At 39.7% G+C, this 18,729-nt stretch overlaps 1 protein-coding gene across 10 annotated transcripts in view; it reads left to right on the forward strand.

Moving 5' to 3' along the window:
- Positions 1–18,729, forward strand: part of ubr4 (ubiquitin protein ligase E3 component n-recognin 4) — a 198,092-nt gene that overhangs the window by 149,500 nt on the left and 29,863 nt on the right. For all 10 annotated transcript variants that reach the window (XM_072586453.1, XM_072586462.1, XM_072586455.1 and 7 more), the window contains 12 exons: positions 2,623–2,707; positions 3,408–3,535; positions 3,656–3,785; positions 4,518–4,675; positions 6,905–7,014; positions 8,411–8,552; positions 10,897–10,978; positions 11,061–11,234; positions 13,005–13,126; positions 14,312–14,509; positions 17,589–17,669; positions 18,631–18,718. In XM_072586453.1, the coding sequence (XP_072442554.1) occupies positions 2,623–2,707; positions 3,408–3,535; positions 3,656–3,785; positions 4,518–4,675; positions 6,905–7,014; positions 8,411–8,552; positions 10,897–10,978; positions 11,061–11,234; positions 13,005–13,126; positions 14,312–14,509; positions 17,589–17,669; positions 18,631–18,718 (1,498 nt within the window). The remainder of the gene's footprint in view (positions 1–2,622; positions 2,708–3,407; positions 3,536–3,655; positions 3,786–4,517; positions 4,676–6,904; positions 7,015–8,410; positions 8,553–10,896; positions 10,979–11,060; positions 11,235–13,004; positions 13,127–14,311; positions 14,510–17,588; positions 17,670–18,630; positions 18,719–18,729) is intronic.

Raw genomic sequence — 18,729 nt, forward strand, 5'->3', positions numbered from 1 at the left:
TTTTGTAAAAACTAAAGTATACCTATCTCTTCAAAAAGATACACCTTGATATACTTGAATGATAACTTTCAGTTGTTTTGCTAATATGGCTGAAAATAAGTCTGCTATAAAAATGTTTTTATTGGTGGCAACCTACAGCCTATGAGTAATTTAGGTTTAAAATACTGAAAATTATTGTTTTAACAGAATAGAGGCATTTCCTCGTTATACTGAGATACTGTCATCAGCTTCTTGGTAGATTTGTGGAAAACAAATTGCTTTTAAAAGCTATTAGAAAGTGTCCATCAGTGCTTTTGAATCCCATAGAACCAATTTAACTTAGAATATTTTTTGAAGTTATGTAAATTAGCACTGTTGGTTGTTTTCCAGTGGTAATTAATTAAATCAACTGGTGACGCAGTGGCTCAGTGGTTAGCACTGCTGCCCCCCTCACAATTCCAGTGACCCAGATTCTATTCCACCCTATGGTGACTTTGGAATTTGCATGTTCTCTGGGTGCTCTGGTTTCCTCTCACCACTCAAAGATTTGCAAGTTAGATGGATTGGCAATGAGAAATTTCCTATTCTGTCCAGGGATGTATAGTTTAGTTGAATTAGCCATTGGAAATGCAGGGATAAGGTCGGCTGTGGGTCTGGAAGGGATGTTCTTCAGAGGGCCAGTGTGAACTTGGTGGGCTGAATGGCCTGCTTCTACACTGTAGGGATTCTATGATTCTAGACAGCATGCACAGTTTTGAAAACAAAGTCCTCTTAAGTTTATTTTTAAACTAATCTAAAATGTTGCAGAAACTAGCACTTACGTGCTTAAATTGCAGGCCATTGCAACTGCTAGTGATGCTTCGAGTACCTGCCTGCATCAAAGACTGTGGACCACTGTGATGAGAATGTGCCTGTAAGAGGTGTATTTTGTCCTGGTATATTTTTAAATAAAGAATGATTGAAACAGAAGTGATGAGCAGTCTGCTCCAAAGCCAGTAAAATAAACAACTTGTGAGGTCTTTGGGTTTTTTTGAAAGTTGGAACAATAGAAGCAGCCTGAATGGATGTGGTCGAGCTACCCCAGAACGAGGAGTTTTAAAAAATTTTAGCTTTCGGTTGCTGGGGTCTAAAACCTGGATGTGAAAGCTCTTATCCCACTCTGTGTTATGGGTAAAAGCTGGGGTTCTCCTCCTGCTGCTAGAATTGCATGTGAGACAATCTATTTTACTGAATTTGCTTTTACCAAGAATGTATTTATGGGATGTTAATTAGTAGCAGTATATATTATTTTGTTAAGCATTTTGATAGTTACAGTTCAGCCAGTTCTTTTTATTTTGTCCATATATTAGTGTGTTTTGTTTAGCCTGGTAGTTTGACCATTCGAATTGCACCTGCAATAGCCTCACATTTCCCTTGTAAAATTTTTAAAAATACAGTCTAGTCTACCTTCTTAATATATTTTGAGGCAGTTTAATCCAGCCCATACCACCACCCATAATAATAAGCAATTCAAAAATATTTTAACAAGTGCAACTTCAATAATGTGTTATTTTCAAATGTTTCTCTGAAATGTGTGGTATTAAACGTTGTGCTGTGTTGCCTTGCTCTGCCAACCTAAAATCACACTCAAGGACTGTAGCCATCACAGAATATTCAATTCAAAATCATAGGTTAAAATCCTAAGAACATGATTTGCTCATTAGTATGTTCCTGTGTCCCTGGCTGATCCCAATCTGATCCCTCATTACCTCCCATCAATTTACCATCCAATTCCATCACTCCATGAGCAAGGGAGCAGAGTGATGAGAGGGAAGTAGATGCCAAGGGGTCAGCACCAGGATTGTCAGGGAAGTGGCAATTGAAATGAGGAAATGGATGGCAAGTGTTCGATGGGCAGACAACAATAATGTCCACAGCGATATATAGGCATACAGGAGGAATAGGGGCCAACTGTCAAGGTATGTAATGATGTCGGCAGAACTGATTTTCTTGTTCTAATGTAGTGGCAGAACTTAATGCAAATTATGCAATCTTTTGCTTGAGTTATGCTGATATAGGCAAAATTACATTAAGAAAAACAGCACAATTTAATGAAAATTGTATTCAAGTATGAATTGTCTGGTGGCCTATTTGGCAATCAGGAACCATGACATATAGACATGATGTTGCTTCCAGTGCCTGCGGCCATAAGCAATTTATGGGGCCCCCCAGTGGCAACTAATGTTGTGTCAGAGCATAGCCCCTCTTTCTGTACAGGTATGTGGTGAGGATAGGATTGGGCTTGGCTGTGTTGTATTCAAAGGCCAAATGATATACTGACCTCAGATGCAAATATTTTGGGGGGAATTAGGAAGATGTTTGAGGACATGAGCAACTAAGATGCCTTTGAGACATTGGAATGCTGTCAACACCTACCTAACTGCAAAGAACTTGGAAGACTTCAGGCGAAGAAAATTGGGAGAACTACACAAGCGGTCACAGGTTTTAAGATAAATGCAGACTCATTTTTACATTTTGTTGCTCTCACATCCTTTCACAATCAAGTACACTGTCAAACACGCTCTCTTGTATACCCAGTTTCTAACATGCGCCTTCACTGACATGAACATTTTCTTCTCTGAAACTGTTTATTCCTACTTTCAGGCCAGTAGTCTCCAGTATGAAATGCTGTTACTGACTGATTCAATTTCGAAGGAAGATGCATGCTGGGAGTTGCGACTTCGATGTGGTAAGCTTAACTCAGTGAGATTGTTTAGTAGTAGCAAGCAGAGTCATATTCTAAGTTACAATGAAGCATTTTTGTTAACTGTTGTTTTAGGTGTTACTACCACTTGACTATTAATCCAGAGATGAAAGTAATGTTCTGAATCTTACCATGGACCAATGATGGGATATGAATTCAAAAATAAAAAAAAAGTTTGGAATTAAGAATTTAATTATCATAAAACTGTTGTTGATCATTGGAAAAACCCATCTGGTTCACTCATGCCCCTTGGGGAAGGAAATCTGCCAGCCTTACCTGGCTAGGCTTATATATGACACCATAACCACAGCAATATAATTGACTCGTTTTTAAAAAAAGAACTGCGAATGCTGTAAATCAGAAACAAAAATATAAATTGTTGGAAAATCTCAGCAGGTCTGGCAGCATCTGTGGAGAGAAATCAGAGTTAATGTTTCTGGTTGAGTGACCCTTTCTCAGCATTTGCTAAGATTGACTCTTACTTGCCCTTTGGGGAATTCGGGATGGGCAATAAATGCTGGCCTGGCCAGTGACACCCACCATTCTGTGAATGATTTATTTTTTAAAAAGACAAACATCTATACTAAATCTGTGTAGGTCAATTGAAAACTGTGTGCTTGCTTCCTTGTTGACCAAAGAGATTTGCTGCATTGTGTAATATCCTGATTCATTTTCCTCCATGTAGCTCTGAGCCTGTATCTGATGGCTGTGAATATTAAGACCCCAGTGGTTGTTGAGAACATCACGCTGATGTGCCTGCGAATTCTTCAACGGCTGATTAAACCACCTGCTCCAACTAGCAAGAAAAACAAGGTGTGTCAACTTGCTGGTGATGAATACATTGAGTCAATCTACCTGCTCTTTGATCTAGTACATTGCCCTGGCTCCTTCCCTTAATTTCAGGTTTAACACTGTGTTCTTTTTCTTCTCCAGGATATCTCCGTTGATACCCTAACAACTGTTAAACCCTACAGTAATGAAATACATGCACAGGCCCAAGCATGGCTCAAGAAGGATCCCAAAGCATCATATGAGGCATGGAAGAAATGTTTGCCTGCCAGAGGTAGAGACAACTTTCACTCATGGCTTCTTTCAACATGTTACAGGTTTTAATGGCCCTACTGATAAGGTGCTGCATCTGGAGAGTAGGAGTATCTTGACGTTGTACGTTGAGCAGGAATCTGATATTTGGAATGCTGTATGTAGTAAGGCATTGTGTCTGCTGCACAATCCTTCAGCTATCGGCACTGCTTCTGATATAGTTCATGGAGAATATATTGTGCTAAATGTTCAATCATTTAGCAGCACCTTTTGATAGTGTGCCTGAGATTAGAAGCACATTGAGCAGAAAATGCCAATGTGTCTATCGACATCCGACTGCAGTACTTAGAAAATCTGCAGACTGCACTGCTGTTGTCTTAATTTGCATAATGGCTCCTTGTTTTTGTTCAGTTGGCTTTTTGATTAGGTAAGATAAGATCTGTGCCTGAGCACCTGGGGATCCTGTATCTAACTGAGAGTAGGAGTCTGAATCAGTACCAAGATTGTGCTGTTATAGTTATATTGTTGGCTATATTGGTGGCTAAGTGACTTGAACTGTTCCATTTCATTGAGGAATGCAAAGCAAAAGCATTGCCTAATTCTGCAACATAAAGTTGTGAAAGAAGCAGGTAGTGAAATTAACAAATTTGTTTTCAAACCATTCCAGTGAATTGAAGTTCCTTTGATTGTGCATAAATAAAAGTTCTGTGACAGCACTTTGATTGATTTGCAATTTTTCCTGTCCTTCCATCAGCTTTGGACAATGAAGGCAAAACACAAAGTAAAACTGAGCTGCGACAACTCTACCTGATGGAGAAATATGCATGGAAGTGGAAGCAGTTTCTAAGCAAACGTGGGAAGAGGAATTCACCTTTGGACCTCAAACTAGGACATAATAATTGGCTGAGACAGGTAAAGAGCATCGCCTGACTGAGTATAATGATATAACAGCAATACTGGCATGGGTCATATCCAGCAATGATCTTGTAACTTATCTTCATTAAGCTCTTGTGTGTAGCTGTAACATATGCACTCAGGTTTTTTTCCACCTCTCATAATTGATGTACTTGCCCCAGGTCAAGACAGGGAATGTAGAAGCTGCCAAGTAAACTCCCTGTTTACAGGAAACGCCTTTGATTAGGAGCATAAACATCAGCAGGATATCGGTTAGCTCACTTGGCTAGATGGCTAGTTTGCAATGCAGAATAATGCCACAGCATGAGTTCAATTCCTGCACCAGCTGAAGCTACCACGTCGGACTCTACTTATCTAACTCTCCCCCTGCCTGAGTCATGGTGACTCTCGAGTTAAACCACCACCAGCCATCTCTGTCTAACATGAGCAACCCAATGGTCTTATATGACTATGGCACCTTATAAACATCAGAGAACTGGTGGACTAATTGCTCTATTTCTCTGTTGTAAATTCTGTGCCAATTACTGTTTCCTTGAATTCAGGGAGAAACAGAGCCTTTGTTCAGTACAGTCGTCAAATTCTCCATGAGGGGATGATTGTGGGAAGGTCCAGCACTCGAACAATGCTGAATCACTGGGTCATGTCATTAAGGCTCCTGTACATGGATTATAATTTGAATTGGGCCCATATTCTGCAAATGATCAAATGATGCTGCACGCTTTTCAAACCTGTGCTGTGATGCTGTAGGGTTTTATCAGCCTTTAATAATTTCAGTTGCCCAACACCTATTTATCTGTGAATACTGATTTCCTTCAGTTCCTGCCACTTTCAGTGTTTTTGGGGTGTATTTTGTCCTCCTCTTGTTAGGATAGAACCAAATTATATATTTAATTGGTCTGCCATCTCTTTGTTCCCTGTTATAACTAGCCATGTTTCTGACTGTAAGGGACCTACACTAATCTTGTCTGTACTAATCATTTTCTCTTCACATATAGAAGCTTTTATGATTAGTTTGCATGTTCTCTGCAAGCTTACTCATATATTCTATTCCTCCCACTTAACCAATCCCTTTGTCCTCATTTGCTGAAATCTAAAATGCTCCCAATCCTTAGTGTTCAGTTTTAATTGGCCAATTTGTAAACCCCTCCCTTGGATCTAATACTATCCCTAATTTCCCTTGTTAGCCATGGTCGGGTGATTTTTCTCATTTTATTTTAGTGCATGACGAGAATGAACAGTTGTTACAGTTCCTCCCTGCACTATTTAAATGTTTACGAGTGCCCAGTCCACTGTCATTATTTAAGTTATGTTCCCCAGTTTATCCCAGCCAGCTCATGCCCCATACTGTTTGTAGTTTCCCTTATTCAGGTACGGAACCGTAGTCTCAGAATGAACTATTATCATCATAATGAAAAATTCTATCGTATTATGATTGCTCTTCTCCAAGAGGCCTTACAAAGCTACCAATTATTCCCTTCTCATAACACAATACCAAGTTTAAGATGGCCTGTCCTCTGTTGGTTCCTCAGTGGATTGATCCACAAAACCACCCCATATGTACTCCCAAGCATTCTTCCTCTATGACATTGTTACTTATTTGATTTGCCCTGTCGATATGCAGATTAAAGTTGCTCACAATTACTGCTGTACCTTTTTATTGCTTGTGTCTTTAATTTCCGAAACTCAACCTGTACAGATTCCGCGTCACTGGAGCTCATATCTGTCTTTGCTGTTGTGTTAATTTCCTCTTTAACCCAACCAGCAATACCAACCTATATCCTTTTCATTTTTTTTTCTGTCATTCCATAAAACTGAATATCTGGGAGGTTCTCATTCCCGGTCATTTTGCAGCCAGTTTTTCTGGGGTAACTTCTGCATTGTTTCACCTTTTGTCTGAGGTCTTTTTCTGTGGTTCTCAAGTCCATGTGTTACTTAAAAATTGCTGACCACCAAGTGGTGTCTCTTGAGGTAGTGGTAAGTAACGCATGTTCAGTTTAGGTAACTATATTGCCTCCTTGTTATGCTAGAGTGAACGTGGAAGTTGGTCATGTGGTTTCATTCTGGTTTTTGGTTCATTACCATGAGCAGATGTTAAAGCAGCACAGCTCGTACAGTAATAATGGAAACTCTGCCAGCAGGTTGCCTGAAATTAATGGACTTATCTCTTTTCTACGGTTCTGAAATCACTGTACTATGTATGACCCATTCGACTTTGCTGTTTCTTAGGTTCTGTTTACTCCAGCGACACAAGCTGCACGTCAGGCTGCCTGTACTATTGTGGAAGCACTTACCACCATTCCAAGCCGCAAGCAACAAGTCCTTGATCTCCTGACCAGGTACTTTCTCATTATTCAGAAAAGTACAGCTTCAAAGGCTTCTCAGTAACTCCAGGTTGAAGTCTCAATTACAGCATCGTAGGTCAATGGAGCAAATTTGTAATTTTGCCTGTTAGAGAATTCTTACCTTGTCTGCATTGCATATTTATGATTTTAGGAGGAGGTGAGGGCTGCAGATGCTGGAGATCAGAGTCAAGATTAGAGTGTTGCTGGAAAAGCACAGCAGGTCAGGCAGCATCCGAGGAGCAAGAAAATCGACGAATCCCTGATGAAGGTCTTTTACCCGAAACGTCAATTTTCCTGCTCCTCTGATGCTGCCTGACCTGCTGTGCTTTTCCAGCACCACTCTAATCTTGACTGTTTATGATTTTGACTAGCATTCTGGTAGATTATTCAGGTTCCTCAATGTCAACATACTTGTGAAGAAAGTTAGAGAAGGGAAGACTTACTTTAGGCGGTGTAACCTTGTCTATGGTTGGGTCCCGAAGAAGGGCTCATACCCAAAACGTCGATTCTCCTGCTCCTTGGATGCTGCCTGACCTGTCGCGCTTTTCCAGCAACACATTTTCAGCTCTAACCTTGTCTATGAAACAAATTTCAAGTTTTGCTTTCTCATTAAGAACTTCCAAGCGAGATATAATTAAATTGCAAATAAATTAGCCTTTTAGCAGGAGGATGTGAGTACTATTTTTGGATTTTTCCTCGAGTCTTTTTGTAAGAATGTTAAGTTTCCTATTAAGATGTAATTGTTCATTCCTACTGATGTCAATTATGGAGTACATGCTTTTGCATCAAAAACAGGAACATGGATATACTCAGTGGGCTTTGACACCATTTCAGAGTTGTAACTTTCATCAGAGCTGGAAAAGATAGAGCTGTAATAGGTTTTGAGTAAGGAGTTAGTGTGACAAAGATGAGAAGAAAACCTGTGATTGGATGAAATTCGGAGGAGACTCCATGACAGAAAATTTAGTCCTCTATAACCATCTAAGAATGGTGATGATGTTAGTAAAGAAATAAAAGATGTGCTTTCAGCAATGTGCTGCTCACTGCGAGAAGAAATAGCACATCAAACAAATAAAAGGAAACAAATGGAGCAGAATTTTTGGTCTTAAATTATTGAATTCAGTGTTGAAATTGGAAGGCATTGCTTTTTTGCCACTGTTACAAACACCAGGATGAGGGTGGTTCCAAGTTAATCTGGGTGCTGCTGTGGAGTCGCCTAATTCTGAGGAAATTCAACTGACTCACTTTGTAGTTTTTCACTAATGTTAACTCTGTGATGATCAGTGGTCAGCTTTGGAGACAAATGTTTGCGAGTAGAATTACTGGAACTGCTACTCGGTTTTCAAATAGTGGTGTATGATTTTAACCTTTTGCATTTTTGTATTGCTAGTTATCTGGATGAACTAAGTGTTGCTGGAGAGTGTGCAGCAGAATATCTTGCACTCTATCAAAAACTCATCAAACCAGCTCATTGGAAAATCTACCTGGCAGCTCGAGGAGTGCTGCCATACATTGGAAACCTGATCACAAAGGTCTGATTCTGACGAGCCAATTTTGCTTTTATTCCAAAATCTCAGATGTTATAACTATTTTTCCATAACATTATGTCATGATTGGCACAGATCTCGATCTCCACCCTATTTAACTCACCAATTAAATGGCTTCTGCCCAGATGTCTAAGAAAAATGTTTTCCAAGATTTTAATCTCTGTCTCATTTCCCCTCCCTGCATAATTTGCCTCAGGTGATCATTATCTTTTTATCTTTCGTTGATATTAGGTACCAAACCAATTGCTAGTTAATCCCCTGAGAGTCTGTTGCATTGTTAAGGTTCATTAGATCAGAGACAAGTTTAGCAACAGATGTGTACTGCCAGTATGATGACAACACTGGTTTAGATCACTTGTAGTAAGCAAAGTGACATTTCAGAATTGTCACTATGCTATTTGTATTTGAGAGGTCAATATATGAGCTGTAGTCTGGAGAGGGTTGATTCTGGTCAGGGTGGATTCAGTGTACATATTTGTTTTCAAATGTAATTTTGTTGAGTAAATGTTAATAAGACCTATCATTGGACGATCCCACCCTTACTGAAATGCCAGCCTTTTTACAGGTGTTTTGAATACCTTGAAAGGGTTGGGCCCAGTTGTCAATGCTTTTCTGTTGTGTGCAGAGTTCAAGTACTGTGGGAACAGAGTTTTCTGTAACTTAATTAACTTAATTAGACTTTCAAAGCATAATAAAAGCTATGCTATTGTAAGGGTGAATTTGAACTATTTGGAATTTGGCATACCATCAGCATGTTTGCGCAATAATGTGTTTGCTATGCTATTCAATTAACCACGAATGGTCATGAACTTTAAAGAAAAGAGAAAATAGGATCATGAGCATGCCATTCAGCCCTTCGAGCCCATTCCACCATTCAGTATGATCATGGCAGATTATCCAACTCAGTAATCTGTTCCAGCCTTCTCCCTGTACCCTTTGATCCCGATAATCCCAAACACGTTATTTAATTTCTTCTTGAAAGCAGCATCCAGTGTTTTTGTGGCAGAGAATTGCAAAGGCTCACCATTCTCTAGGTGAAGACATTTCTCTTCGTTTGAGTCATAAAGGCCTAACCCATATCCTTAGACTGTGACCTCTGGTTCTGGACATCCGGCCATTGTGAGCATCCTTCCTGTGTTTATCCTGTCCAGTCCTGTTCGAATTTTCTAGGTTTCTATGAACTTTCCCCTCATTTTTCGAAACTCTAGTGTATATAGTCTTCGATCCAGTCTCTGTAATTGTCAGACATCTCTGCTCTTGTACTTGAATCCTCTTGCTACAAAGTCCAATGTATTATTTGCCTCCTTCACTGATTTCTGAAGCTCCATACTTAGTTTCAGTAACTGGTGTACAAGGGCATCCACGTCTCATTACACTTCCTCCTTTCCCAATCTATGGCAATTCAGATAATCTGCCTCCCTGCTTTTGCTGAATAACCTCTTGTTTAGCTACATTATTCTACATCTGACATGTATTTGCCCACTCAGTTAACTTGTCCAAAGGAAGATAAATTTTGAATTTTAAAAAAATGCTATAAATACTTGGCCAGTCAAGCAGGGTCTGTGCAGAGAGGAGTAAACTTAATATACAAGTGACTTTTCCTCAGATCGTTAGGATTATTCATTTTCATTGTATTGCTCTTGTTTCTGCTTAGTGTAAATCTAATTTTCTACCTGATTCACAGTTCTTTATGAATTTTAGGTTGCTTGTAAGGATTAGTGTTAATCTCACCAATGTTCTGTTAACCATGGGATGTTCACATTTTCATAATTCTATAGATTTAATTGCTAATTTTTAATAGGTCAAGGCAGTAGCAGCACAACAAATTTAAATTTATAAGATGAGATTCTGCTTCAGAAGCAGGAGTCCTTTTTAAGAGAAGGAACCCAAAGGATTTGCTGACGAGCAAGTTTGCTTAGTAATTCTATTAAGATAGTTTAGATAGCTGGTTTCTGCCAGAGTGACAGTGTGGTTGCAATTTAAGATTCATGTCCTGGGTTAACGGAAGAATAAAAGTCAATCTGCTCTTGTTACTATTTACTGACTCCTATTGGAAAGCGTGGAAATCAAGTTAGAACAAGTGGATTCATCTGTGATGCCCTCCAAATAGAATAACCACACTGTTAAACTTACATAATGAAAATTACTATTTGAATGAAATCAGAGGAGGTAACAAAAAGGGTCAGTGCCCCTCCCACTTTGAGTGAATTTGATGGTTTTGTGAAAATGAAGAATGAAAAGAGTATCCATGCTTTAATTGCTTATTGCTATTGTCCATTGTGTCCGAATGCTTCAGTTTTGATGCTCATGTCACCTGGTTTTGTTTCAGGAAATTGCCCATTTACTGGCACTGGAGGAGGCAACACTTAGTACTGACCTTCAGCAGGGATATGCTTTAAAAAGCCTGACAGGTGAGGTGTACAGCGTTGCACACTAATATGCAAATTGGTAGTTATATATTAGACATTCACTATTTCACTACCCTGTTTGCAGGTCTACTTTCATCTTTTGTGGAGGTGGAATCAATAAAACGTCACTTCAAGAGCCGCTTGGTGGGCACAGTCCTGAATGGCTACTTGTGTCTGCGAAAACTCGTGGTTCAGCGGACAAAACTGATTGATGAGACACAAGACATGTTGCTGGAGATGTTAGAAGACATGACAACAGGTAGTAACACAAGCACATTTCAGCTCAAACTTAAGTTTAATTTTAAAGGGGGAGCAAAGATCAGTACTTCTGTCCATTTCTCTGTCTGTGCCCTCCCCCTCTCTTACATCCTGAGGTTGTAAAAAAAACACTACATATGCAGGTTCTCTTTTTTAGTGACATGTTGACTTGGAATTTTGATATGTGGAAGACAGACATTTAACCCATTATACCTCTGTTACCTTTCTGAAACAATTCTTCCTAAATTTAATTTTGAAGATCTTTGTTCGATCTCCTCAACTGAAGAGCTGTAGTTTGCTATGGGTGTACTCTTAAAGCCTTGGTCTCATTGGTGTACTTGGTATAATTTAGTGAACCTTTCTACAACAATGACATGATCCTTAAAGTGATTCACCTAAAACTAGACACAATATTCAAATCATTTTGAATTATTTTCACTCATTACATTTTTTTTCAAATAAGTGATTAATGTAGATTATAAATAGCTGATGTAGCAATCTGGATCGTTGGAGCACCCCTCTAGGAAGAGTGTGTTAATCTGAAAATGGTCTGTTGGTTCTGACTGTTTGTTTCCTATCCTTCGATCTTTTTCTCATGCTGAGAGATTCCTCCATCCCCGTGTGCCTTTATTTCATGCATAGACTTTTGAGTGACACCTTGTTAAATGCTTTTGGAACTCCAACTATACTCCATTTTGTTAGTCTCCCTTGTAATATACTATTAGTTACATCTTTGGAAACTTTACTTTGTCAAACACGATTTTGCTTTCATAATGCTATGCTGATGATTGTGGTCTTCAATGTCCTGTTATTTCTTCATTAATAAATTCCTACGGTTTCCTGATGATTGACAACAGGTTAACTGGCCAGTGGTTCCCTGTTTTCTTCCATGCTGGGATAGCAATGTTAAATTTGCAACTTCCATCCACAGAAACTGTATAAGGAATTTTGAACAGTCCCAGCAAGTGCCCTTGTTATTTCCACAGTCAACTCTTTAAAAACTGTGTTATGGGCCATCAGATGTGGGGTGTTTGTCAGCTTACCAGCCCAGTAATTTCTCCAGTGCTTAGCTTTACTAATGTCAATTACTGATATTAGTAAGGTCTTCACTTATTGGGGACCAAATGTCCATTAGTAGTGCTACTTTATTGTGTTATTTTTGTGAAGACAACTGTTTATCAACATCTTTGACATTTTGATGCTCTCCACTGTAATTTTTCCTGCCTCAACTTTTAAGGGCCTGTAGTTCATTTTGTTTTCTTGCTGTCTCTCTTGGCATGTAGTCTTATTAACTCCAGTCTATTTTTATGTGTTTGATTACACTCTTCTTTTTTCTCTCTCTCACCAAATTTTTGTCCATTCTTTGCTCACATTTAATACTTCCCAATTCTCAGGCTGTGACTTTCCTTAACAATATTATAAGCTGCCTCTTTTAATGTTACAATGTCCTAAATCACTTACGCCATTCACAGGTGGACTTTATCTTAACATGTAGTGTTCCTAGTTCTCAATTTAACAAGCTAGAAAAACAGGATGTGGAAGGAAGTTTAGAAACAGGTAAGTTGCCATGTAAGAAGTTGCTACACAACATGAGGGTTCATGGCATTGAGAGTAAATAGACTATGTTAAGTAGGTGTTATAGAGATGACAGGCTTTACAGCATGTGATGATGTGTTTAAAGCTTTTTGAAAGTTTGAGTTTGGTGTTTTCTCAGGAGTAAAAATATTTTGTTTATAGAGTTGATTAAATTCCAACCCTCGCACTTCTGTAGGTACAGAGTCTGAAACAAAGGCATTCATGGCTGTCTGTATTGAGACTGCTAAACGATACAGTCTTGATGATTACCGAACGCCAGTTTTCATCTTTGAAAGACTATGCAGCATCATCTACCCAGTAAGTACAAAAGGAAACATGAAAGTTTTTTTTAATATTAGATCAGTTATCTGGCCTACAGGAAGAACTATACATGAATGGCTCAGTCAGAAGTCATATATCCTTGTAGCTTAATGTTGCACAAAACCAGGATGCTGTATAGGTCAGCCATATTAAAACAGTTAAAAATTGTGACTCATTGCTTGTTTTTGCAAATCTGTACGTGCATGATTCATGGTAGTCAAAACCAAGACATTATTGGTGTTAATTATTTGCACAATTCTGTGTTTTCATGATTAAAATTTTTAAGAAATGAATTTTTATCATTGAAATTTGTAGCTATAATTGAGACTTTTCTACCAAGCTGAATTATAGTTGTACAGTTGTTGTTGTATAATTGCTCTTGCAGTTTCTTTGATAGTTTAAAAATGCATGTTACTGAACAACAAGTACCAGAAGGATCCAGTGATATTTATATGGCTTTTTATACAGTCCCAAGGCCTCCTTAAAACCTGAAGGGAGAAAATTGCTGAGCCAAAGGAGAGAGTGGAAGGGATGATTTTGTTCGGGACATTTTGTTTTGTAAGGGGTCTTGAAGGAAACGAGGAAACTAATTGGAAGGTATATAAGAAAGGAATTTCAAAGCATAGGGCCTAAATGCCTAAATGTATGGTCACCAATGATGAGACAAAGCGAGAGGAGGGAATGTATAAGAAGCTGGAAACAGGTGATAGATTGAGGGAGGAGGGTTAGTGGGCTTATGTAACATTGGAAGATATTAACAGACATAGGGGTGAGCAAAGTCATGGAGGATTGAGATGCAAGTAGAGATGGTGCTATATCAATGCATCTTATGCCAATATAGGTGTTCTTTGTTACAAATGCAAATGAGAAACGAATAGGAATAAAAGGTTCAGCTTCCAGTCAAAGAAGAGATTCAATTTGATTACAGTTGGATAGTTTTTAATAATAGTATTTAAACAGCAAAAGCAATAGCTAGAGTAGAGGTGAAATAAGTTCAGGGCGGGAGAATTGGACCTTCAGGATAGAGGCAAAGTAACTGAATGTTGATAAAGAAGTGCTGTTGTAACAATCATGAGGCTGTTTATGCAGAATGTTTCCTCACTAATAATTCTACATCGGTCATGTTCAATGCTGGTAAAACAAAGATGATTATCTTTGTCAATACATCTGCTCTCTTGAAAGGAGGAAAATGAAGTGACTGAGTTCTTTGTGACTTTGGAGAAAGATCCACAACAAGAAGACTTCCTGCAAGGCAGGATGCCGGGAAATCCCTACAGCAGCAATGAGCCTGGAATTGGACCACTAATGAGAGACATTAAAAATAAGATTTGTCAGGATTGTGACCTTGTAGCACTGCTTGAAGATGACAGCGGAATGGAGGTATGAACCAGTACAAAACAAAACGGTTAAAAAAAAAATGAAAACCTAATTCCAGCAAAACTCTATGATGGGGTGGTACGTGTATGGAATGAGCTGCCAGAGGAAGTGGTGGAGGCTGGTACAATTGCAACATTTAAGAGGCATCTGGATGGGTATATGAATAGGAAGGGTTCTGGAGGGATATGGGCCGGGTGCTGGCAGGTGGGACTAGATTGGGTTGGGATATCTGGTCGGCATGGACGGGTTGGACCGAAGGGTCTGTTTCCATGCTGTACATCTCTATGACTTGGAGTCTTTTAGTTTAAAGAGAAGGCTACAACTCTTATTTATTTTTACAGTTGTGCCCAGTATGTAGGTGTATTTGAGTATATTGCCCAAACTGTGTCTGAAGAAGTTGGTGGCAGCTTTCTTAATTGTAACAGTTCTAACGGTGAACTTCTAAACATCTGTCACTGTTATAGAATTGAGAAAATTTTAGACAGTCATAGCCAGTGCATCCAGTAATTGCAGCTAACTCTTTCTGAAATGATATAGGCTATCAGATTCTGGGAATTTGTCAGATTTAGTTCTTTTGAGATTGTCCAATACCTTTCCCTGCTTATCCAAATTACCTTAAGCTCTTTTATTCTTATGAGCCCCTCAGTTGTTCTCTACATCTAGTTTGTAACTACTGCCATGAAGACAGACAGAAAAAACTTGTTCAGTGTCACTGGCATTTCTTCATTCCCCGATAATATCCCTTGTCTCTATCCAAGGGAAAAACATCTCATCTAACTACTCTTGTTTCCAATCTATTGTTAGGGTTCTTATAGTCTGCTTTCTGGCAAGTTTCATTCTATTTGTTTTCCCCTTTTTGTCAACTTTCTGGTGGCTATTAGCTGGTTTATAAAATGCATAATGGTGCTCAGCCATGCAGTCCTGTGCAATATAATAAGCTCCTAGATCATAAGACCATAATCAATCGGAGGAGTAAGCCATTTGGCCCCAAGAGCAAGATTCATCAATCATTAGGACCATGGCTGATCCAGTATTCCTCCCATTCACTTTCCTGCCTTTTCCCCATAAGCTTTGATTTCTCCTTCTGATTGAGAATCTGTCTATCTCAGCTTTAAATATACAGAAGATCTCTGTCCCCACAGGTGTCTCTGGCAAGGAATTCTAAAGGTATTCAATCCTTTGAGAGAAGAAATTTCTCCTCATCTCAGTCTCAACTTGATACTTATTTATTCTGAGACCATGCAGTATGGTCCTAGACTCTTCCTGTGAGGGGAAGGATCCTATCTGCATTTACCCTGTCAGGCCCCTTAAGAATCCCATATGTTTCAATAAGGTCACTACTCCTTCTTCTCTGCTCCATTGAGTGGAGTCCCATTGCTTATAAGGCATTCACTCCATACCAGGGATCATCTTATGAACCTTCATTGAACTGCCTTCAATGAAATGTTATCTTTCCTGAAATAAGGGGGCGAAAACTGCTGTCAGTACTCCACATGTGGTCTCACCAGCTCTTTAGACAGTAAGACTTCTCTGATACACCCAACCCCTTGAAATAAGGGCCAATATTCCATTAGCCTTCCTGATTACCTGCTGCAACTGTGCGCTAGCTTTGATGTTTTGTGCACAAATATCCCAAAGTGCTTTTGTGTTGTAGCTTTCTGCAGTTTTTCTCTGATTAGTCTGTAGGACAGCGCTCTCGCTTCTGATTCAAGCCTCCATGTGTTAGTCAGGAGGACTTTGCAAGGTTTCCTGATCTAGGTTTGCTGTTGTTTGTTTCTGGTTTCTACATCTGCCTGTTTTTAATACTTAAACTTTGTAATGCTGTGATAAGTTTTCAGGACCATTTCAAAGGGCAGTTAAGAGTCAGCCATGTTGCTAAGGGTCTGGAGTTGTATATCAGCCAGACCAGGTAAGAATAGCAAATTCCTTCCCTAAAAGGGCATTAATGAAACCAGATGGGTTTTAATGACAATCAGTATTGGTTACATGGTCATCATTTGATTCACATTTAATTCCAGATTTTAGTGGCATTCACATTTCACCATTTATCTTGGTACGGTTCAAACCCATGCCCCTGGAACATTAGCACAGGACTCTAGATTATGAGTGTGATGCTGGAAAAGCACAGCAGGTCAGGCAGCAGGAGAGTGGATATTTCAAATAAAGCTCTTCATCAGGAATGTTGGGGTGGAGAAGGGGGCTGAGAGATAAATGTGGGGTAGGGTGGAAGGTAGCTGGGAAGGCATCCTTTGTCTGCCGGTAAGATTACAATATTTCAGTCTTTTCTGACACAAACCTACCACCACACTGAAACAGATCCTGATGAACTTAAAGTATCCCATACCAATAACCAACAAAATGAACATCATATACAACATACCCTGCAGCAAACATTACATTGGACAGAGGGGCAGGAAACGAGTCGCCAGGATACATGAGCACCAACTAGCCACCAAAAGACATGACTAACTATCACTAGCATCCTTACACACAGACAAAGTTCAACTGGGACAATACATCCATCCTGCGATAGGCTAAACAAAACACACACAAGAATTCTTACAGGCCTGGCATTCAAACCGGAACTCCATTAAATCCATATTGATTTTGACCCCATTTACCAATCTCTCAGAAAAAGAGCGGGAAGTGATAACACCCACCAGAACAGACCAAGACAGATAAATAGCAAGCGGGGCAGAACGCCAGTGTTTCCGAGGCTCACTGATGACGTTACCTAGTATGGTGGCGAACAAATCTACCAGCTGAATGAGCAGATGTACAACCAGATTACTGTTCTGGCTGTGCTTTCTTTTTGTTTTAGCACCATAGCTGTTCACTTTCCTCAGCACATCCTTTTTTTCGTCCTACTTATGTCATTGGTTCCCCTCCTGCACCACGACAACTAGATTCTTTTCCTCCCATTCCAAACTTGCCTGCAGCTCAGAGGAGATGCCCTTAACCTTGGCACCAGCCAAGCAACCTGCTCTCCTTAGCTGCTTTAAATTGGTTAAGTTTATAGTTTGCAGGATAACTTTTATTAAAAGTAATATTGATCATCTAAGACTTGTGCTTTTCTTCTTAGCTCCTGGTTAACAACAAAATAATCAGTTTGGACCTTCCAGTGGCTGAAGTGTACAAGAAGGTCTGGTGTCCAGCCAATGAGGTGAGTGCAAGCCAGCAATTTAGAATTATCAGTACAGGGGAACCTCAATTACTCTAATGTGATGGGCAGGTGCTATTTCTTTCGGATAATCGATTATTCGGTTAATCGATTAAATGCCTTTCCTCTGGGGCTCGGAGCTTTTAAAAGTCTGCTCCCCGTTCAGGAGACTGCAGCAGCACACAGTGTGCAAGGCCCCACGCCCGACACCCTCCCACCCCAACACCGCCCCCAACCCTGTACACGCCCTCCCCCTCTCTGGGGCAGCTAGACTGGACACCAACAACAAGACTGCTGCTGCATTTGTGGGTAAGTCTCCAAATAGTGTGCAGCCACAGTCCCCCACACAACTTTTTACTGCAACTTTTTGACAGGTTCCACCTTTGCCCTGCACAGGACAATGTTGGAGAGATTATGTGGGGAAGGGGGGTTTAGGGTACACCCCTGTGTAGAACTCCAGGGAAAGTGTGGGGCGAGAGAGGGCAGGCAGACAGTCATTTGGAGAGGGTGCCTGTTTAATCACTGTAAACAAAAGAAGCGATCACTGTTGGAAACACGTCTTTGATGTAATGTTTCCATCGGGACCTCGCGATCTCCTTCGGATAATCCAATTTTCGGATAATCGAGGTTCCTCTGTAAATGAGGTGGATTTCAGTAGGGATACAATTCCACAATTGTTAAAGGCACAATTGGCTTCTGGTTGGGATTGTAGGTTCTCTGAAAGGGATCTTGTAGTACATAGTGTCCCTACCTTTTAAACCAGAAGACCTATGTTCAGAAGTACTGTATATAATATTTCTGATTAGGTTAAGTTCAGAGAAACACTTTTTTTCTTAATTGACCAACTAAAATGAGTTGAACAGAAGTGCCTAAACCCCTCTAAGTGTTTTCAATGTTTAACCCAAGTGTAACTGTGTACCATAACTTTGCTATTTAGTGAATAATTTGTTTTAATGTTGCACAGGGTGAGCCAATGCGTATAATCTACCGAATGCGAGGACTTCTTGGAGATGCAACTGAAGAGTTTATTGAATCATTGGATTCCACCACAGGTAATAACAAT

The sequence above is a fragment of the Chiloscyllium punctatum genome, chromosome 16 (genome assembly GCF_047496795.1).
Source record: "Chiloscyllium punctatum isolate Juve2018m chromosome 16, sChiPun1.3, whole genome shotgun sequence".
In the NCBI taxonomy this organism is placed as follows: domain Eukaryota; kingdom Metazoa; phylum Chordata; class Chondrichthyes; order Orectolobiformes; family Hemiscylliidae; genus Chiloscyllium; species Chiloscyllium punctatum.